The sequence below is a fragment of the Podarcis cretensis genome, assembly GCF_951804945.1.
Source record: "Podarcis cretensis genome assembly, chromosome: 14".
NCBI classification, from domain to species: domain Eukaryota; kingdom Metazoa; phylum Chordata; class Lepidosauria; order Squamata; family Lacertidae; genus Podarcis; species Podarcis cretensis.
Window position 1 is genome coordinate 33,661,422 of NC_137183.1, and position 22,139 is coordinate 33,683,560.

At 42.8% G+C, this 22,139-nt stretch overlaps 1 protein-coding gene across 6 annotated transcripts in view; it reads left to right on the forward strand.

The window, feature by feature from the left end:
- The window catches only part of USP7 (ubiquitin specific peptidase 7), an 88,458-nt gene extending 68,045 nt beyond the window's left edge, over nucleotides 1-20,413 (forward strand). For 5 of the 6 annotated variants that reach the window (XM_079952481.1, XM_079952482.1, XM_079952480.1 and 2 more), the window contains 20 exons: nucleotides 977-1,133; nucleotides 2,473-2,617; nucleotides 2,855-2,985; nucleotides 4,265-4,399; nucleotides 4,516-4,617; nucleotides 5,135-5,240; nucleotides 6,175-6,273; nucleotides 6,724-6,816; nucleotides 7,039-7,106; nucleotides 7,792-7,892; nucleotides 9,310-9,463; nucleotides 10,210-10,277; nucleotides 12,901-13,009; nucleotides 13,100-13,177; nucleotides 13,776-13,876; nucleotides 14,788-14,887; nucleotides 15,896-16,015; nucleotides 16,425-16,496; nucleotides 18,213-18,303; nucleotides 18,830-20,413. In XM_079952481.1, the coding sequence (XP_079808607.1) occupies nucleotides 977-1,133; nucleotides 2,473-2,617; nucleotides 2,855-2,985; nucleotides 4,265-4,399; nucleotides 4,516-4,617; nucleotides 5,135-5,240; nucleotides 6,175-6,273; nucleotides 6,724-6,816; nucleotides 7,039-7,106; nucleotides 7,792-7,892; nucleotides 9,310-9,463; nucleotides 10,210-10,277; nucleotides 12,901-13,009; nucleotides 13,100-13,177; nucleotides 13,776-13,876; nucleotides 14,788-14,887; nucleotides 15,896-16,015; nucleotides 16,425-16,496; nucleotides 18,213-18,303; nucleotides 18,830-18,936 (2,137 nt within the window). In that variant the 3' untranslated portion in view covers nucleotides 18,937-20,413. The remainder of the gene's footprint in view (nucleotides 1-976; nucleotides 1,134-2,472; nucleotides 2,618-2,854; nucleotides 2,986-4,264; nucleotides 4,400-4,515; nucleotides 4,618-5,134; nucleotides 5,241-6,174; nucleotides 6,274-6,723; nucleotides 6,817-7,038; nucleotides 7,107-7,791; nucleotides 7,893-9,309; nucleotides 9,464-10,209; nucleotides 10,278-12,900; nucleotides 13,010-13,099; nucleotides 13,178-13,775; nucleotides 13,877-14,787; nucleotides 14,888-15,895; nucleotides 16,016-16,424; nucleotides 16,497-18,212; nucleotides 18,304-18,829) is intronic. The other variant, XM_079952485.1, reaches the window with a different exon arrangement.
- The last annotated feature ends 1,726 nt before the right edge of the window (nucleotides 20,414-22,139 follow it).

Consider the following 22,139-nt stretch of genomic DNA (forward strand, 5'->3'; position numbering starts at 1 on the left):
GTCTAGAATGAGTTGAGGGCTCCCAGTGCTGGCACAAGGTGTGTCTTGCCATCTTGTGCCCCTCCATGTTTTATGAAGAGAGATAGCTGAGTGGCAGCATACATGTTTTGCATGCTGAGGGCCCAAAGCTCAATCCTTGGCATTTCTAGGTAGGGCTGGAAAGCTCCTTTGTCTGAAACCTTAAAGAGCTGCTGCAAGTCAATATATACCAGGGTTGGGGAACCTGTGAGCCTCCAAATGTTGCTTGACTCTCAGCTCACATCATCCCTGGTCATTAGTCATGCTAGCTACTGGGAATTGGAATCCAACCTCATCTGGAGGGCCACAATTTAGACAACTCCCCCCCCCCCCCGTATGTAATAGTGAACTTGATGGACTTGCTTGTTTTGGTATAAAGCATCTTCCTACACCTGTCTTTCTCACCTTTGTCAAATGTGGTAAAGATATTCAGCTTCACTCTGCATGCCTTCTGCAGGCTGCTGCTTTAGCTGTTGCAACGCTAGCAGAAGCTAATGCAGTAGCAGCTAAAGGTTGGGATGGGGCAGAAATCAGCACAAATGGACACGGAATTAGAGCCACTGTGGGGAAACATCCCTGCAGCATTGTGTCTATGCATTTTTGCAACGTTGAATAAAAAGTCATTCATCTGCTCTTGGTTCTCCACTGCATCTTTGTGTGCAGTTATTGGAAAAGAGAGTCTAGTCTCGGAGCCTACGAAACTACTCCTTGAACCATGACCTTTGGCAACACCCCATAGGATTCTTCCTTTGATTGCAGAAAGTTTTGTGCCAGTAAAATGTAGCACCTATGAGTCCAGTCAGTGCAATTGATGTCAGAAATGATGTACTTATAATTTTTCAACCTTTTCTCATTCCAAGAATTGTTTGTCAGCATTCATTCACAAAAATAGTTCTTTTTAAAAATAAAAATTAGCCACATGTAACACACTCTTTTTTCCCCAAAAAATGAAAAACAGGTTTGAATTTCCAGATCAGCTGCCTCTTGATGAATTTTTGCAAAAAACAGACCCTAAGGATGCTGCAAACTACATACTTCATGCAGTGCTAGTTCACAGTGGAGATAACCATGGTGGACATTATGTCGTTTACTTGAACCCTAAAGGGGATGGAAAAGTAAGTAATGGAAAAACAGCCAACCTTTTAAGTATAGCTCCATGAAGATATTCTAGTATCCTTTTAAAAGCCTGCTGAAAATCCTTTAATAGAGCAACTCTGAAACCTTAGCTTAAGGTTTTTGTTACAATATAGGCTTCTAAGAAGGAGAGTCCACTCCAGAGAAAATGTACAGGTCAAGTTCCACAAATACATGGCATGATTGGCTCACCTTTACTTCTGCTGGTTGCCCCTCCTGCCTCATCGCGTGTTACTCTGGAGGGCCCCTTATATTTGGGCAGGGAGGGTGCACTGTCAAAGAAAGTGGGAAACTGCAAAATATCTGTGTATGCCTGAGCATTTTGCTTCCACACTTACTGCTCTTCAGAAAATACTGCTTACTGTGTTTTGTATTCTGATATGGCCTATGACTAATATAGAAATAAGATTGATCTGGAGCTATAGGGCAGGAATGGGGAACCTACTTCTCTCCAGATACAACTGGACTCAAACTCCCATCATCCCTGATAACTGAAGCTTATAGGAGTTGGAGTCCAACAACATCTGGAGCCGCAAGTTCCCCCATTTCCTCTTTAAGATAACTAACTGCACATTGGTAGCATTTGAATGCAGTAAGTTGAGAGGAGGACCAGGGTTATGCTTGTTGTGATATAAAGTTAATCTTGAAGGCGTGTTTATGTACCAGCATGTCAGCTAAAGGAAGCCCAGCCTAGCATTTTTTAAACTTCATATCACCTACCTGCATTCTGTGTATCAGCTGAAGAACCAAAGTGAAAGAAACCCTACTTAAATTTGTGTTTTTAGAATCTCAAGTTATATTTCTCTTCTGCTTCATTAAATTCAACTTAAAGCTATGCTTCTGGGGCTGGTTTGGGGAAAATTGCAGCTTAGTGCTTTGGAGAAAACAATGATGGCTTTTGATGTAAGATGGCACACTAATTTACATTTCTCATTTAAAGAAAACTTTAACTGTTTTGGTTTTCCATTTGACCAGTTCTGTGAGGTATGCCACATTTACCATTTTAAAAATGGGAAACCTAAGCTAGGGACTTTACTGCCCGAAAGAAGCAAGGCCAGCTCTCTTGACTGTACCACATCACATATAAGCTAATTTCTCTTAATTAAGACTTAAGGTTGACTGAGGTTTCATGAAAGTTTTGTTATTTGAATGACTATTTGAATAGTTCATTTTTTGTACTGTCAGTTTTTAATATTGCATCCAAACCAATATCATCTTCTTCCAAGGAAACAAATACGCAATTTTTAAAGACATTTTAGGTTAGATTATACATATGACGCTTAACTCTGTCAAATGTTGTTTGTTTGTTTTCCTTTACAGTGGTGTAAATTTGATGATGACGTTGTATCTAGATGTACAAAAGAAGAAGCAATTGAGCATAACTATGGAGGCCACGATGATGACCTATCTGTACGGCACTGTACCAATGCGTATATGTTGGTTTATATCAGGGAGTCAAAATTAAGTACGTATCTTTTCTTCAGTTCTGGGTAGCACTAGGGATCATCTTTCAAAACGTACAGCAGACATTCACAATGAAACTCCCAAGTCTGTATGCATGCAAACCAATGGGGTACAGGAAGGATAGTGTTTGCATGAATATTACATATCAAAAAATCAGGGTTTTCATCATGCTTGCTGCTTTTGTTTGGATGACAGTATTTGAAAAGGCACAATAATTGTCACACTTCATATGTTCTAGGTGAGGTTTTGCAAGCAGTCACTGATCATGATATTCCTCAGCAACTAGTAGAACGGCTGCAAGAAGAAAAAAGAATAGAGGCTCAAAAGAGAAAGGAGAGGCAAGAAGCCCACCTCTACATGCAAGTACAGGTAAGCTTTGCCACCCCAGGGTCCTTTGCCTGGAAATACATACCAGTTCATTTTGCATTATTTGTTGATAATGTTCACATCTGTATCCCACTGTATATGGATGTGAGTTAGGTTAGTCTGAACGAAAGCAGCCCAAGGTCAGCTTCATGGTGTTTTAAACTTGGAGCTCTCCAGTCAAAGTCCAGCACTCAGCTACCTGGTGTCTTGTGCTGATAACCACTTAGAATCCTATTTTGGCATTAAGTGCTTTATAATTAATAAGAAACTGTGTCCAACTAAGTTATACTCAAAGAGTAGAACCATTGAAATGAATGAATCTAAGTTAGTCTTGTCCATTCATTTCAGTGGGTACGCTCTGAGTAGGATTAGCAATGAATGCCACCTTCTGCTCCAAACTGACCAGTGTTGTTGGGTTTAAATTGTGGCATGGCCAAGAACATCACCTGTTTTGTGTACTTGCCATTTATATTGACTAATTGTACATGACATTCTTTTTCCAAAATCCCAAAACAATGTGTATAGGTTCCCTCCCAATTCCTTGTGATAATTTTTATTAATATAAGTTAACATTATTACTCCATCTTACGTATGTGGAGCTGCGGCTGAAAGAGAGTGACTTGCCTATAAAAGCTCAGATGTCAGCCAGGGACCTCTAGGTCACAGTTAATGCTTCGAACCAAAGTAGTACCCCAGTTTTCACTGCAGATGTTTGTACACTATCTTGCACTGTTAACAACTGTAGGATGTCTGAAAATTTCAACAGAACTGCCTTGGCAGGGAATCCTTATGTTTGCTACAAGAAATAACCACGTTGTGGGCTGGCCTTCACAGCATACATCCATAGGATTGTTAAGACTGCAGGATATTCTTACTGAGCAGTGTTGGAGCCCCTTGCTTGAGCCTTTGAAAGCAGAAGTCATTGAAAACACATGAGCACAGCTGTGATGCTGGAACCCAAACTGGGTATTAATGTTGGCACAGGGAAACCTGGTCCTTTTGTGCCACTGCTAGGATCCTCACACTGGGATTTACATGGGTCGGGAGCATGCCATGACCCTATAATTCAGGTGTGGAGAAACTTTGGCCCTCCAAATGTTCAACTCTGCAACTCCCATCAGCCTCAGTAAGGGATGATAGGACTTGTAGCTGAGCTACATCTGGCGCGCCAAAAGGTTCCTCAATCCTGTGGCATGGTAAGGCCTTGAGGAAAAGAGCTTCAGTTGTGAACTACTGCAATTCCTTGGTGATTTCAATAACAAATCATGTTTTGTAATTTCAGATAGTAACAGAGGACCAGTTCTGTGGCCATCAAGGCAACGACATGTATGATGAAGAAAAAGTGAAATACACTGTGTTCAAAGTGCTGAAAAATTCAACACTAGCAGAATTCGTTCAAAACCTGTCTCAAACAATGGTGAGCTTTCTGTGAGAGATCTTAGCCAATCAGTTGTGTTACTTTTTATGGAACCATTTGTAATTCTGTAATGACTGACCTCTTTCTAAATGTCACCCCCACCATCACCTTTGTAGGGCTTTCCACAAGATCAAATACGGTTGTGGCCAATGCAAGCCCGAAGTAATGGGACAAAAAGGCCAGCCATGTTAGACAACGAAGCTGATGGCAATAAAACTGTGAGTGTGCTGTGGTAGAGGGAATATTAATTCTAAATTTTGTTGTAGCACTTATGCATTGAGCAGTAAAACATGCACCAGTGAAATAAGAGATTATTTTTCTTAATGTAGTGCTTCAGATTAGGGCATCCATCTTGTGTATGCTTAATCACAATTGTTCATTGCACATGTCAGTGAAGTCCTGGTTGAATGTTTAATTCTTTTGTAACTCAGGTCCTCCAGAAAGCTAATAATCATTTTATAGCCTCTTGATAATAGGGCAGCATTTCCAGAACTTCAGTAAAAGTGGGATGTAAGGAATTGTCTCATCTGGAGGTTGGCAGTGGGGCTGATGTAGGCATGTTTGTTGTTTGTAATCTGTTTATCTCGCCCCTCCTCTAAGTAACCCACAGCAGTATTTCACACTTTCAAACAACCTGATGCCACCATAACAAATATATACTGAATAAAGCATTTCTTCACAGTGTGACCTCTTCCCCTCCCCACCCCAATCTGGTGTCTTTCCTTAACTTCACAGATGATTGAGCTCAGTGACAATGAAAACCCATGGACAATATTCCTAGAAACTGTAGATCCAGAAATGGCTGCTACAGGAGCAACATTACCCAAGTTTGACAAAGACCGTAAGCATACGTTTAAGATGTTGACCTGATTCCTAAGATCCTTGTGGCTACCTTCCCATATATCCAAGTTATTTTTTGTGTATTTGTTATCACCGATAAAATCACTCCCCTCTCCCCGCAAAATAGCAGTTCCCTGTACCACATGGCAAGCTTCTTTTAAACCTGAGGGAAGTTTTGCATGTAGTGTCCATTATGCTCTGGGAATCTTCCATTCAAGGCGAAGAAGTCAAAAATTCCACTAGGTATATCCAAGCCATTTGGATCCCAGCCATTGGAATGTACAGAAGCTTATGACTTTTTTGTATCCATTTTGCTTGGAAGTGGAGTGTACAAGTTTTCAGGTGACACAAAGTTGTTCTGAGAGTGAATAAATAGCTGTCACTTTGAAATTACAGCACAGACTGCAAATTTGCATTTTAGAAATCCCTTTAGGTAGATAAGAGCCTGATAATAAAAACTCTTTAATACTTAGGATAGTGTTCAATGAAGTAGTTCTATTATCTCAAGGACTTCTGGCTGTGCAACAGAACTGCCCATCCTCCCAACCCTCTCATCATCCTGTGCCCCTTCTAAATCTGTTTTGTGGTTCTCCCCAACCATCCAGAACAGATTTGGTAGGGCATGGAGAAAGGAAAGGGAAGAGTTCTGTTGCACTAAGGCAAGGATGTGGAACCTTTTTTTCAGTCTGAGGACCACATTCCCTTCTGGACAACCTTCTGAGGGCCATGGTTGGCATGTGTCTGTTTCTGGAGACAACGGAGGAGTGCACCTTTGGGGGGGTGAAGTCAAACTGTTGGAAGGTTACAGCGCCTGCTGTGGCTGTAGACACTGATAATGGGAGAGACATGTTTTGTTGCAGCTGGGGCATGTGAAGGTGTCCGGTTGTGCTGCTGCAGAAGTACCATGGCGTTTCTTCTCTCTGCTCTCCTCCTAGTGGTCATTCCTCCTGTGGTCACTGGTACGGATGCACGAACTGTCTGTCTGTCTCCAGGCACTGTCTGCAGTCATCTCCAAGGGATTCCCACACGGCAGGGTAGATATTGCCAGCCTTCATGTCATACTTGCAGACGTCTTTGTAACGCAGAATTGGTCTGCCAATGGGCCTGGTGCAACTGGGTGGAAGAGTGAATGTAAATTTTACCTTTGTGTACAGTAGGTTCATTTCTGCAGGTACACACCCCTCTCTATCGTCCATTCAGAGAAAAATGGTATTATCAGAGTTTAAGGACTCATTCCAACTGGGCAAACCATTTTGGCTGAAAAGCAAGACCAGTGAGGGGTGGGGCCTGAAGGACCATATTTGGCCCTTGGGCTAGAGGTTGTCCACCCCTGTGCTAATGGAACTACTTCATTGGATAACGAAGTATCCATACCATTTCCCCTCTTCTTAATTTAAAGAAAGTGTTCCTTAACCTGCACAAAAGTAACTTGTCCTCAAACGGAGGCTTTCTTCTGCTACAAACTTTTGTTTCTCAATTTGTAGATGATGTAATGCTGTTCCTAAAGATGTATGATCCAAAGACACGGAGTTTGAATTATTGTGGACATATCTACACACCTATATCCTGCAAAATACGTAAGTCCGCAAGGTTATAGTTGAAAAATGCTGTGAAACTACATATGTTAGTGCTACAGCCTACCTGAACTCAGCTGGTTGAGTAGCTTCATCATTTTATCTTTGTTGTGTTATAAACTTGAAGATGGAATGTTTAAAAGCAGGATGTTGTAAGAGATGTCTGTCCCCTCCCAAATTTGGAGTAGTAAATGGTAAATACTCTTTCTTTTCTTTTCCTTAAAGGTGACTTGCTGCCGGTTATGTGTGAAAGAGCAGGATTTCCCCAAGAATCTAATCTTATCCTCTATGAGGTTTGGATCACTTACTATTCCTTAAGCTAGGTCACAATGTTATGGTTGTTCGTTTAGAAACTTTTGCTGAAATACTGCGTATCATCACAACAAAGGAGTCTCAAAATTCCATGATTGCAAGATAGACACAATGCAACCTGAACTAAGGAATTTCTTGAAAAATTGAATTTCTGTAAAATTACTTTCTTTAAAATGAAAAGCTCACATCTAACAAAAACTGCACAGTTTCAGACTTTACAAAATTGTTCTCTGGTGTCAATAATGTGATTATACCCCTCCTTAAAATAAACCATTTGAATAATACATTTCACCCAGCTTAAAAATACTTTGTGGAGTCCAGTGTTGCTCTATTATAAACATCATTAGGTGAATCCCGCCTACTGCTCAGAGTAGACCCATTGAAATTAATGAACCTTCCTGGTTTTCTTCTTCTCTTGTGTAAAAGGGCTGTGTGTAATCAGAATGATGCTTCATGTTTTGGCTTACGAAGCTGAGATGTCGTTGTCTGCACTTTGTCTTTGGAATGTTTGGTGTGTGTACTATTGACACCTCCCCTTGGGGCTGCTGTCACAGTGCACTGTGTTTGTATGAATGGAAACAACACAACATTAAGTTTGGATTGGAAGGAAATTTGTTCCTCCTTGATGATAACTGTCTTGTGATATCTCTTTCCTTTTTGCCTCAGGAAGTTAAGCCGAATTTAACGGAGAGAATTCAGGACTACGATGTTTCCCTTGACAAAGCTCTTGATGAACTCATGGATGGTGACATCATTGTGTTTCAAAAGTAGGTTATCACTGAGGCTTACTACAATCATTCACCATACAAGCTTTGCAGTGCTTCCCCCCCCCCCATAGAATCGGTATAGAAGTCTGCTTGATAGCTTGAACCAGTGGTCAGGAACTACCAACCCCTCCTTGTCCCTGCACCCACCTGTCCTAGTTAGGCTAAAGTGGAGAAATCTCCCAGGCAGATTTGATTATTGTTGTGTTTAGGGCAGGGGAGTGTGGCTTTGGCGGGTTTGGGGACAGCTGGAAGAAAGATGGAAGAGAATAAAGTGAGGAGAGAAACAGATAGCAAAAAAGGAAAATTTGTGCCTCATCATCAGCTCCAGTACTACCCACTTCTGATTCTGGCCTCACTCACCCTGGTTTGTGGAATGCAATCCTTGACATAAGGTTCCCAATGCTGGTTTGAACCTACAAAGACTCTGTTTTCATTTGCCACATAGATGATGTAATTTTCAGCATAAATGGTTGATTTGGAGGGAGCACTGTGTCAACCCCCTGTTTCCTAAAGGAATAGGCTCGTGTATGTTCATATAGATCAGTGGTTTCCAAAGTGGGCAGGTCTTTCCCCAGGCAGGCGGTGGGATTACCTGAGGGGGGCACTAAGAGTCATGGGGGGCAGCAGGGGGTGTTAAAGTTGGGCCCCTCCAAGTGTGTGGATTGATTATTTATGATGGACCAGTCTAGAGCCTAGAGCAAACAGCTTCCTTGCTTCATCTTTAAACTTGCTGCTCTTAATCACTTTCAAAATGATTTCCTTTGGTCATGTTTGTTTGTTTGTTTGCATTTATTATTCTCAGTTGTCACAAGTCACAAGATGGCCAATTATTGGCAATAGCTATTGATTTTCCTATAAATTAGTTACAGTAGGTGGAGGTTTGTGCATATTTGGTAAGAGGTTATACAGTATATAAATATTTTAAGCTAATTTTCTTCACACTTACGTTTTCATTAGTAAGACTGTGTAAAGATGCTTTTCATGCAATATCATCTCTGGATCAAGTTCATAAATTTTGTTGGATTAATTAAACTAAATAGTTTCAAACTGGATTTTTAATAAATGTGCAATTCATTGTTATGGGTTTGAATTTTATTGTGTTATTATCTTCCTTAGTGGGTTGTGCAAACAGCTATTCTGAATAATGCTTTTTTATAGGGTAAGGGACACTGGGGATGAGTTTATGGAACCCCAGGCAGGGCTGGGGAATGGCCCAAAAAGTCTGGGAACCACTGATCTAGACCTGTCTGTGCTTTGTTTAGAAACTCCCTTTATGCAGCACAGATCTATGCAGCTGCTTTGGATTATTTCTGAAGGCCGCGCAAAAAGCTTCAAGGTTTTAAAGACTTCCTGCGTCATCTGAGCTTTTAAACAACCTTTGTGTAGTTAAACCAGCTGCAATCTTTTCTGTTAACAGGGATGACCCTGAGAACGATAGCAGTGAGCTACCAACAGCAAAAGAGTACTTCAGAGACCTTTACCACCGAGTTGATGTCATCTTCTGTGACAAGACCATCCCCAATGATCCCGGTTTTGTTGTCACATTATCCAACAGAATGAATTATTTTCAGGTACAGTAAGCCCTCAACTTACACAGGGGTTATCTTTGGGGAACTTGCCTGAAGCTAAAACAGTGTATAGTCAAAAAACATTGGGTTCCCTAGTGGGTGGGATTGCCAAAGCCTTTTTTCCTGGACGCCTGTCCCCTTTCTGCCTCTTTTCTGCCATACACACACACACACACACACACACACTTTTTTTTTTTGCCGAGTGCATTAAGCTGAATGTGCACAAGTGAAATGTGTGTAAGTTGCGGGTTTCCTATATTAAATATACTCCCTTACATTTCCATCAATGAAATTAGGTGCAAAACCATCAGATTGGCGAACGTCTTTGAAAATATTGCCCCTTTATTCCAGATTGTGGTAATCACATAAAATATTTCTGGAATGAGACATATGAAACTTGCCTTAAACCAGGCCAGACCATTGCTTCATTTAGCTCAGTGTACCTGGTGGGGTATTCTGACAGTGCACCACCCTTCTCCAACTTGACATGTTATAATCACCTCTTCCACTTTGTTCTCTCCTGCATGTGTACGGTAACTTTGTTCTTACTTAAAATTAAAGCAAACCATGAGCCCCGTCATGTACTAAAATGGCTCCAATGCTCATTAGCAGCAAGTATCTTTCAGACAAAAGTGAGAAAACCTAAGCATTGTGGACTGTTCCCAGTGCAATCTCAAATTCACTGTCTTACCTTTACCAAATACTGGGCTTCTTTCTATTCTGATTTTTTAAAACATTTATTTTCCTAGGTTGCAAAGACAGTCGCCCAAAGGCTGAATACAGACCCTATGCTACTACAGTTTTTCAAGTCCCAAGGGTAAGAAGCAATCATCTGAATTAATATTTCAGCTGTAGTGCCTTTTATGCAGTTTTAGCACAGTACAGTGGTACCTCTGGATACGAACGGGATCCGTTCCGGAGCCCCATTCACATCCTGAAGTAAATGTAACACACGTCTGCGCATGCGCAGGTCGCGTTTCACCGCTTCCACGAATGCGCATAATGTCGTTTTTTAGCGTCTGTGCATGCGTGAGCGGCGAAACCCGGAAATAACGTGCTCCGTTACTTTCGGGTCACCGCGGAGTGCAACCTGAAAATACTTAACTTGAAGTTACTTCAACCTGAGGTATAACTGTAGTATTTGGGGTAAGTTACTAATGCCCTAAATCTAAGTTATAGTTCCTGTAGTAGATGTGCCTGCTGGTTACAAACATGTATAAATGAGAACCCAGGTCCTAAGCATTGTCAGTGCTGGGTCTGAGAGAATTGGAGAGGTCTTAAGTCTAGGCACAGGGAACTTGTGGCAGGGAATCCAATGGGATTGAAAAGCAGGCTAAAAATAGCTTTTCCAGTATGCGGTAACGGCAGCCAGAATCCTGTTGGCTCAGAAGTGGAAACAAGAGAAAATACCGACGATAGAAGAATGGAGACTAAAAATGACAGACTATGCAGAACTGGATAAATTAACTGGGAAAATTAGATATACTAAAGATCAAAAGTTCATCGAAGACTGGGGGAAATTTGTGGATTATCTGAAAAATATATGTGGTGTGAACACAACGCTAGCGGGATTTAAAGAGGCACTGTAAAAAAAGAAAATAAGTATTGTTTATGAGAAATAATAGGAGTAAGGAGGAAAAATGGCAATACGAAAGAAGGGAATGTGTATTAAAGGTGTAACTACGGATGATTGTCAGAGACGTTGAAGGAAGTCAAAAAATAACTATGATTTGTTGTATGCGGGATTGAACGAAGAATTGGAGGGAATTTTATAAAATGTATAATAATAAAAATTATCATTAAAAAAAAAAAAAAGAAAAGCAGGCTAAAAATAACTACCTCAGGATAAATAGAGTCAAAAAGGTAACATCTGCATAACTGCTTCTGCCCCATTCCTTAGAGCAGTGTTTCCCAACTGGGGGACCCCAGGATATTCAAAGGGGGGCACAGGTGAAAGTTAGGTAAATGGGGGGTCACAGAGGGAAGTGAGAAGAAAGGGGGGGGTCATTTTTTAAACTAAAAAAATCCTGATTGGCTGGCTATCTGCTTGGCCAATCACAAGCAGGTAAGGGGGCAACCCACTAGAGGGCAGTCTAGCGCTTCTTTTTGCCACATGCATTTTCTTGGAGCTGTCCTGGTTTGTTTCCAGTGTAAGAGGGCAATCGCTGAAGCTCCAGTTTTTGACCACTGCTTGTAGCTGCCGCCAGTGCTGTGCTAGTTGGCAGCCTGGGCGTGACTCTACAACGCGCAGGGTTCAATCCACCCCAGTGCCTAGCAGATCAGGGCCTTTGGATGCTGCCGAGGGGTGCAGGGCCTATCGGCAGCATCTGCTTGGCTCTGCAAGGCACGGGGTGAAATCCACCCCAGCGCCTAGCCAAGCAGGGTCGTCTGGTACTGCTGACTTGCATCTAGTAAATAACTAAGTGCCTACTCAGAAGAAAGGGACGTAGGTGGCGCTGTGGGTTAAACCACAGAGCCTAGGACTTGCTGATCAGAAGATTGTGGTTTGAATCCCTGCGATGGGGTGAGCTCCCGTTGCTTGGTCCCTGCTCCTGCCAACCTAGCAGTTCGAAAGCACGTCAAAGTGCAAGTAGATAAATAGGCACCACTGCTGCAGGAAGGCAAACAGCGTTTCCGTGCGCTGCTCTGGTTCGCCAGAAGTGGCTTAGTCATGCTGGCCACATGATCCGGAAGCTGTACGCCGGCTCCCTTGGTCTATAGAGTGAGATGAGCGCCGCAACCCCAGAGTCGGTCACGACTGGACCTAATGGTCAGGGGTCCCTTTTTACTCAAAAGAAAGCTGCACTGAGTTCAGTGGGCCTTACTCCCAGGTAAAGGAGCCAGGGCTCCTCCAGATGACAAGATCATTTTGCACTAGGTCAGTGAGGACCACTTGCTTCTTAAAATTCTCCCATATATACAGAAATCCCTGTGCGCCTTTTGCACACCCTCCAAGTGTCTGCAAAAGTGGGAAACACTGCCCCAGAGTAACCTGGTTCTGTGCCCTCTCCCCCAAATCTCCCAGTTTTGTCATATATATAGAAAGAACATAATGAGAGAGAAACCTTGCACAGACTAAAAGCTTGGGACAAAGCACAGTATCATAATTGCATCAATTAAAACACAAAACAGTGATGCAGCTTTTGACTCTTCCTCAAGTTTTATAGTCAATATGGTAAAAGTTATAGTAGCAGCACTGACAGTAATATGTCAATCTTAATGATGGTCCAAGAAATTCTCTGCAGATGAATATGAGCCTGCCTAAGCCCTTCGTTTCTCATTGGAAGCTCTCTTCTGGGCCTTATGGCTATCTAAAGTTTAGTGGATAGTGACTGGGGTAGGGTAGGGGTTTTCTCAGTTGTGTCGCCCAACTGTACAGATTGTGAGCACTGAACTAACTTTGTGTTTCAAAAATCTTCTCTCCTGGTTTTCTTGTTCAGTTATAGAGATGGCCCAGGTAACCCTCTTAGACATAATTATGATGGAACTTTAAGAGATCTCCTGCAGTTCTTCAAGCCTAGACAGCCCAAGAAACTTTACTATCAGCAGGTAGGAGACTTTCTTGTCCATATATTGAGGAAGATTCTTTGGTTCATCTGCATAATGACAACATTTCTTTTTCCCCTCTCTCCTCCCTAGCTTAAAATGAAAATCACAGACTTTGAAAACAGGAGAAGTTTTAAGTGCATATGGTTAAACAGCCAGTTTAGAGAAGAGGTAAGTTGTTTTTCCTTGAAAATATCGAACCTAGCCTGCAATCAAAGAAGTAGGACGATTAGTTTAAATGCATTCGCAGATTAAAATTTGCCCCACAATTGTTTAACTGAGGCAGTGATTGCAAAATATTGGTTAGTTACAAAATTCAAATTCTGACATCCCCTTTTCTCATAATGCAAAAATACAATGCCTTGATATTTCCAAAACTGAGAATGAGTTTTTTCTGTCTAAAGTATTGGTCTTTCATGTCATTACTCAGTGCCATAAAATTGTGGTTTCCCTATGTGAACTTCTACCTGAGTAATTCCACAACAGGGTTCCAATTTGTCCAATTATGTGTCACATAAAGGGTGTAATTAATAGACAAGCTGTACTTGTTTTGGAGGGAAGTTGCCTATGTTGCAAGCCCCATGTTGAAAGTCATGGAAACAGATGTGCTCATTCATTTTGGTTCAGGGGAGTCCCTGGGCAGGTCTCGGCCCTTGCCTGTAGCAACAAGAACTTTTTATATTCTATGCTTCATTTCCTCGTGTTTCCCATAGCATTTTATTTCCTGACTGATTCCCTTCTCTCCCCCCCCCCTTTAATGTTTGTTTAGGAAATAACACTATATCCAGACAAGCATGGGTGTGTACGGGACTTATTAGATGAATGTAAAAAAGCTGTAGAACTTGCTGAGAGAGGTTCAGGGAAATTAAGGCAAGTGTTTGTTCATTTACTTTCATATCACTTCTTGAGAGGGCTGTGTGGATAGCCCTTATTGCATGTCACTCTCATGAAGGTAGTTCCATAAAGAAGCTACACTTCTCAGCCTGCTCCAAACAAATTGCTGCACTAGTCCTGCCCTGGACACCAGTTCCCTGCTTGTGCATATAGGGAGTTCTTTGGACGAGGGGAGGGCAGGAACAGCACAGGGTTGCAATGTATGGGCTGGGTGAGAAGGCCAGCCATAATCCCTTTTCCCTTTGCGACTGCTGTACACGTAAGTAAGGCTTATGTGTGTACCCCAGTGCTTTTTTCGGGGGGGATGCAGGGGTACGCATACCCCTAAACATTTTGTGAATCTAAGTTTGGCCTCAGTGAGGGACATTATTTCAATATGAGTAGGGAAATGAGACTACTCCTGAACATTTTTTTTAGAAAAAAGCACTGGTGTACCTAAACATCTTTACAAAACAGAATCTTTATTTTGTTGTAAACCTGGAAGGTTTTCCCATATTCTTGAATGAATTCTTCCACAGTTCACCTAATAACATTCCAAATGTCAAATAAAGTATCTGCAGCATCAGACATTAACCAAAACTCCCTAAAGAAGTGGGAAACTTTTGGTCCTCCATATGTTGTTGGTCTACAACTCCCATTGGTCTTGAGACCGAAGCTGGCAGGGAATGATGGGAGATGATGTTTAGCAACATCTGGAGGGCCAAATAGCTCAGCAGAACTTGATGTCTACTCCACTTAAGACATTGGGTACCATCTGCTGGGAGCTGCTTTTGCACAAGCCCAGCCAGTGCAAAAGGAAATTTGTCCCATGACACCGTTGGTTTATATAGACCATTAACCCTAATACTTAGTGTTTTTACTTAATCTGTTTCTCTTCCTTTCTTAAGGCTGCTAGAAATTGTAAGTTACAAAATAATTGGTGTCCATCAGGAAGATGAATTGTTAGAGTGTTTATCACCAGCAACAAGTCGAACGTTTCGAATAGAGGTCAGTGTGGTGTGGTGTGAAATGTGAATATTTGAACTGTCATAGTTAACAGCTCCAAGTTTTAGTTATTGAGGCCATTGGCAGACATAATGTGTCTAGAGAAGGATTCTAGGTTAGTTTAGTTTAGTTACTGTATTTTTTGCCCTATAGGATGCACTTTTTCCCCTCCAAAAATGAAGGGGAAATGTGTGTGTGTCCTATGGGGCGAATGCAGGCTTTCGCTGAAGCCTGGAAAGCGAGAGGGGTCAGTGCGCACCGACCTCTCTCGCTCTCCAGGCTTCAGGAAGCTATCCGCAAGCCTTGGGAGCCTGCAGGAGTTCCCGCCAGGCTCCCAAGGCTTGTGGACAGCAGCCTGTTCTGGGGGCTGGAGTCGGGGGAAGCTCAGGCTTCCCCCGCCCCAGCCCCACGCCTGGGGGGGAAATAATTTTTTTTCTTTATCCCCCCCCCCAAAAAAAAAAAAAACTAGGTGCGCCCTATAGGGCGAAAAATACGGTAACTATATCCATTTTTAAGTTTCTGCTCCATTCTCTCTCTCTCTCTCTCTCTCTCTCTCTCTCTCTCTCTGCGTGTGTTTTAATTTTTTATTATTATTTTAGCTGTATTTTGTGCCCAATTTCATTATGTTAACACCACGTTTGGTTAAGCAATTTATAAATCTTTCTAAATAAAAAAACAAATACATAAAATAACAACAATGGATGGTGGCCATTCCACCTCATTAGCATTTGCAGCAACCTTCCCTAACTAAGTTGCAGGTGGGTGGGTGGGGCTTACTTCTTCCCACCCAATGAAGAGGAACCAGGAAATCTCCATATCAGGGCCCAATTCATTTCTAGACACGCAGAGAATATTGAAGAAGTTGTGCTGCTGCTGTGGCTTTCATTATTTCATGAGTTTCATTTTTTAAAAAACTCCGTTTCCATTGCTGGTGTTTCTGCCTGTGTCTTCTTTTGTTTCTGGTGGTACATCTGCCTGATGCGCAATGTGTGCTGCTGTCTTTGAATGCAGGAAATCCCCCTGGACCAGGTAGATCTAGATAAGGAGAATGAGATGCTCATCACAGTGGCTCATTTCCAGAAAGAGGTTTTTGGGACGTTTGGCACTCCTTTCTTGCTAAGGATACACCAGGTGAGAGTCCTGTTTCTCTTAACTATGTACTGTTTCAACACAGGTGCTTTGTGGTAGCCTTCACCAATGTTGTGCCATCCTGGTTTGCTGCAGAGCACCACATTGGAGAAGACTGGTGTTGCTAGAAGGGAAAGTTTGTTGCATTAAATCCTGGATTATCCAGGAGTAGCAATAGTCACCTGCGGTCATTGTTTCTTGTATGCATATTTTATTCAGCTTCTGTGATTTGGGTGGGCTTACATAAATTGGTCATTTAGTTCCTTTTGTTTGTGTTTAGAGGTTCGCTGATACCCAAGTTTGGCTAAGTACCTTTTAGTACATGTTCAGTGGCATGTTTAGCCACATAGGTTTCAGAACTTTGGTTGGCATTAATTTTTTTGCACGGCTGGGGTTGTACTTTTCTGCCTAGGGTGAACACTTTCGAGAGGTGATGAAGAGGATTCAGACAGTGCTGGACATCCAGGAGAAGGAATTTGAAAAGGTATTGCCTCAGAAGATCGCTCAGGAAGATGTTGCTCAGCATAGCATAGCTTCTGAAGGGACCTGCGTCTTTTACCCAGGAGTTAGCCCTGCCAACGTGAATGTCTCTTGTAATTCTGCAAGTGCTCCTCTGCCCCCTGCGCCCCCACACAGGAAGTCGCTCTCTGCATATTTTGATGCTCTGCGATTTGAGGGTGGGATTTTAGGAAGTCCTGCCCGGTCTGGCATCAGCATCTGTGTATCAGAACCACCTGTGTGGAAGTTGTTAATGTTTGACATTTTATTATGTTTTTATATTGTGCTGGAAGCCAGAAATAGTACCTTGGGTTAAGAACTTTGCTTCAGGATGAGAACAGAAATCGTGCAGTGGTGGCACAGCAGCAGTGGGAGGCCCCATTAGCTAAAGTGGTGCTTCAGGTTAAGAACAGTTTCAGGTTAAGAACAGACTTCCGGAACGAATTAAGTACTTAACCCGAGGTACCACTGTATTATTACTACTACAGACGTACCTTGGTTTTTGAACAGCTTAGTTCTCGAACATTTTGGCTCCCGAACGCCGCAAACCCGGAAGTGAGTGTTCTGGTTTGCAAACTATTTTTGGAAGCCGAACATCCAACGGGGCTTCCGATTGGCTGCAGGAGCGTCCTGCAGCCAATCAGAAGCAGAGTTTGGTTTCCAAACACTTTGGAAGTTAAACGGACTTCTGGAACGATTCCATTCGACTTCCAAGGTACGACTGTAGTATCATCATCATCATCATGATTATTATAATATCTTGCATATATCGACAGCTGGTAGAGCCCGGCCTCCCCACCCCCTGCCAGTCCCTGCACAGATGATGAGAACCACTGAACAAGCCCCCTCTGAAATTAACCCCATCAAACGCTTCCCATCAGGCCTGTATCACCTCTATCTTAATTCCCCATAATTCTGCTGGGGGCCCTCCATGGCATTGTATTACGGGACATTAAAGATAGTGAATGCCTCAATCCAAGCAGCCACTGGGCTCCCCTAGGAAACCCAGTGGCACTGTGAGGTATGGTAAAGGGTGAGTCAGTTGACAGCCACTTCAGTCATGGTGGCACAAGGAGGGGCAACACCAGCACTATGCCAGGGGGCCATCTCCACCGTTGCTAGAATAGTGGGATCCTGCTTGTAATGTAATAGGAGATCAAATCTTACTGTCCTGGCAATGGGAAAGGCAAGAATCCCAGCACAGCTAAACTCCCTGTGCCCTCCAGATGTTGTTGGATTCCAGCTGCTGTCAGCCCCAGCTGCCAGCATGGCTAGTGGAGGTCGCCAGGTTGCCCACCTTGGGAATTGGCACTTGTCTACGGTGTGTTTGTGTGTGTGGGGGGGTGCTGATAGTAAACAACTAAATGGGAACACTAGCTTTGGCCTGTTTCCATGCTGTTGGTTAGAATCACAGATTTCGAAGGGACTCAAGTGTTGGATTCTAGTCCAACCCCCTGCAATGCAGGAATCTCTGCTAAAGCATCCATGACGGAGGGCCACGAACCTCTGCTTGAAAACCTCCAATGAAAGAGAGTCCACCACCTTCCAAGGGAGGCTGGGTTGAGAGATGAGAGCCAAGAAAATGCAAGCACAAGACTGGGAGGCTTTGAAGTCTACGAAATTAATTTTCTTAACAATACTCCTTGAGAAATTAACATTTGAGCTCTGACGTTTTTTATTTATTTATTTGTTCTTTCTGAAGTTTAAGTTTGCCATTGTAATGATGGGTCGACACCAGTATCTAAATGAAGATGAATATGAAGTGAACTTGAAAGATTTTGAGCCCCAACCTGGTAAGTGTCCATTTATTTACTTTGCTTCTAGGAGGGGTTTGTGTTTTTTTGGCTCCTTGAAGATCAATGGGGCAGACTTCCATGGGTGGCGTTTATTCTCTCACCCGCTCAATGTCTTGCCCTCCAAGGTGAACACAGCCCACCAACTCCGTATATTTGCATAAGTTTTGTCATAGAAGCCTGTGTTAGAGTGACAACTTCACTCAGTGCAGCATCCAATGAAGTTGTTCCATTAGTGCTAGGACTTGGCTGTGCAACAGAACTTCCTCTCTCTCTTTTCTTCCCATGGGCCCCCTAAATGTATTCTGCCCCGTTGCTGGCAGAGCTGAATGAGGCAGGACACACTAAGGGAGAGAGGACAGGAAGGGGAAATCCTTTTGCACTGACAGAACCACGTCACTGAATGCCACCCTCAGTTCTTGACATTCTAAATTTTGTACAAAACAATCTGAAAGTGTGTTCATTCTGTCTCTCCCTCTCCCTCTTTCTCGCTTCTTTCTTCTTTGTTCTTCTTCTTCCCTTCCAGGCAACATGTCTCATCCCAGGCCATGGCTAGGGCTTGACCATTTCAACAAAGCCCCAAAGAGAAGTCGCTACACGTACCTTGAAAAAGCTATTAAAATCCATAACTGACTTACCCTCTCCAGTTTGTTCGAGGCAAAAGGGGCAACAATGTGTGTGTGTGCGTGCGTGTGTGTGCGTGTGTGTGTGTGCGCACCTTTTTAACAACTGTAGGACTTTTGGTACACGTGCACTCGATCGGAAGTCTCCAGCAAGAGGATTTGCTGCTGATTTATTAATTTTATTTTGAGGCTGTTCAGTTTGGCTTCTCTGTATCTATTATTGACTGCCCTTTCTTTCTTTTTTTCTTTTTGAGCAAAAAATGAAGGTGTTTTATAAAAGCTTGGGTGCCAATGAGAGTTTTTATGGGAAATGTAAACAAAGCGAGATTGTCAGCATAAGAAGGAAAGGGTTGAGTTAGAGCAGTTGACATTGGCGAAATATTGTCTGTAGTACGTTAACTGGACAGCCTTTTCTGGCTGACCTCCCCCTCCCTTGCCCTCCCCTCCTTCCTCCCCCACTTCCCAAATGCGTGGTACCTGCCATCACTGCAGCTAGTTGGCGCTATGGTTAGGCTCACGCCCAATTTATTTCCTTCAGTTATATACTTTAAATGACATTTTTGTGCATTTGTAAATGCAAAGAGAAACTCACATCATCAATAAATAGCAATCTCTACTTCATTGTGTACACTGTTGGCACTTATTCGAGGGGGGGGGAGATTTTGTCTCTTCAATCAGCCTAGAATTTCTCTTTTTATTATTATAATATTATTATTATTATAAATAAATGGATTTTGAGTCAAATTTGTTTTTCTCACATCACCTTTTGCCAAGGAAGAAGTTGGGGAACCCCCCCGAAGGAGGTGCAGTGTATTTGTATCCCTTTAGAAACGGTTTGAGAGTAAAATCCCTTGGTTGCAGTGAGATTTACAAGCATAGTACCAACTTCCCAGAGAATTTGAAGAAGGAAAAGGCATCTGTTTTATAATTAATTTAGTTAATCTGGGAAGACATAGGAAGACAAAACAAAATAGCCTTTTAGCACTGAGGGCATGTTCACTAGCATTTAGTAAGCTGTTGACTTTGTAAAAAATGCGGGGGTGGGGCTTGGGAGGGGGAAGAAAACAAATTGTATATTTAACAGAGGAACATGTACAATTTAACATTTGGGGTTCCTTTGGGGGGGCGGCTGGGGGGCAGGGTGAGTCTGCAAGTGAATTTCACAGATGTCAATATTCATTGTGTGTAGTTTTATTTCAGTCCCCAGACTGCTTTTCCATTTTAGTTTGGAGCTACAAGCAGCCCCATGTGTCTCTCCTAAGTTTTTGAGTGCGGTAAAAATATAGAAGCAGCAATTTACACTCCCCCGCCCAACATTATTTCTCATTCTTTCTCTTCTTCCCCCCTCCTCCATTCCCTTCTGCCAATATTTTATTTTGTTTCTGTAGCTGCGGTGTGCAACAATTCTTCCTGTATATTGCCTTTTTTTTCTTTTTTTGCTGGAAAAAAATGTTGTATGTTGAATAAAAATTTTCTATAAAATTTTACTTCAGTGAGTGATGGCCTGGACATTGAAGAAGATTTCCACTCTCCTTGCAAGTTTTCTGAAGATTTTGTTTAGACAGAATCTTCTGTTTTTATTTTGCCAGTTATCCACATTTGAAATCTGGCCTTAATTTAGGGATAAGGGTAAGTGTCATCCATTCATCATATTTGAACTTTGAGCAGCATCAGTTATCTAATCCTCAAAATGAAAGGCACTGCTCCAGAGGCATTGCTGTATCTGGGTTCATACTGGTAGGCAATAAAACGACTATGCAGAGCTGTGTCTGTATAGAGATTCCAAAAGAGATGCGGTGGTGAAATTCATAGAGGACTGTCAAACCTCTGCAGCCAAAAAGTTCAAACTGCACTTGGGTAAATTCCAGAAACTCGGTGGGAACGCTGGTCAGTTAACCACATTCATACTGAGAACTTAATCCTGTTGTGGTGCCATTTCCACTGATTCCACCTGCTTTCTTTGCCCTCTAAACACATTTCCACGGTGGCTCATAGAATTGTACAGTTGGAAGGGACACCAGGGGTCATCTATTACAGCTCCCTGCAATGCAGGAATCACAGATTGCCAGGCAGCACTCACAGACAGCATCAACTAGTAGACCTGCTTCCCAGTTTGAGAAGATGCCCAAGCTACCCTCCACTCTCTGGGCTTCTGTCCCCATTTCCACAAACTGGCCAGCCCTGCAGGGGTGCCCCTCTACACCTCTCTTTCTCCCCTAAACATCTGGATCAGAGGAGGCACTCCCACACTAGTTTATGCACCTGGCACTATCAACTCGTAATTCCTTTTCTCAGTACCGCCTTCCTGCCAGCACACATCGAAAGGGACTTCCTTCTGCTTTGCCTTCTCTCTGCTTTGATAGTTCAGTGGTTTTGGAGTGGGAGCGGCATATGGAACGCTTTCCACTGCCCAAGTCTTACAGCGGGAGTTTTCCACTCTAGGGGCCAGATCCTTTTTGGTCCCCACCTCTGTGAGCCAGTTTTGACAAGCAAGGTGGTACAATACCAGTCATTTTATGCCAGGTGGACTAGGTGCCTGGGATCCACAGTGGCCACAGTGGATCCACAGTGCAAAGGGACTTTTCAAGCCCTGTGCTTGGGGGCTTCCAGACATCAAGCATGGAACTCCGTTGGGAAACTGTTACACCGTCAATCCCTGCAGAAAGCAGCTTTTCCAACCCCATTCCAGGTGTCACATATTATGACAAGCGGATGCCATTTGGGGTAAACTGCATTGTGGGCCACATTGGCCAGATGTTCTCCATTTCTGCATCACTAGTTTGCACCATTATTTATGTGGTATATTTTCTGAGCGCCTCTTTTTCTTTTGCAATTCTCCCACCCACATAGGATTTATGCCATGTGAAGGGCTTGACATCTTTATCACATCTCTGTGCCCCTGGCCATGGATTTGAAAACTGGTATTTCTGGGGTGCTTTTCTTTTGTTCTGTATTTCTTTTCAAGAGGCACTCTTATTTCCCTCATCTTTTTTAAAAAAGAAGAAGAAGAAAAGAAAGAATGTTTGCTCTCAGTTTCCATGTACATGTTGGGAGCTTCATGTGTATGTAACACTATGTGCAGTTCAGACCTATCCAGTCCTCTTCAGGGACAGCGGAAGGCCTGTGTCCATGCTGTGCCTCAACTGACACCACTCCCTGGGCTGTGAGAGTCTGGAAATGGTCTTGGCAGAGCAGGTGGGTAGAGAACTATTT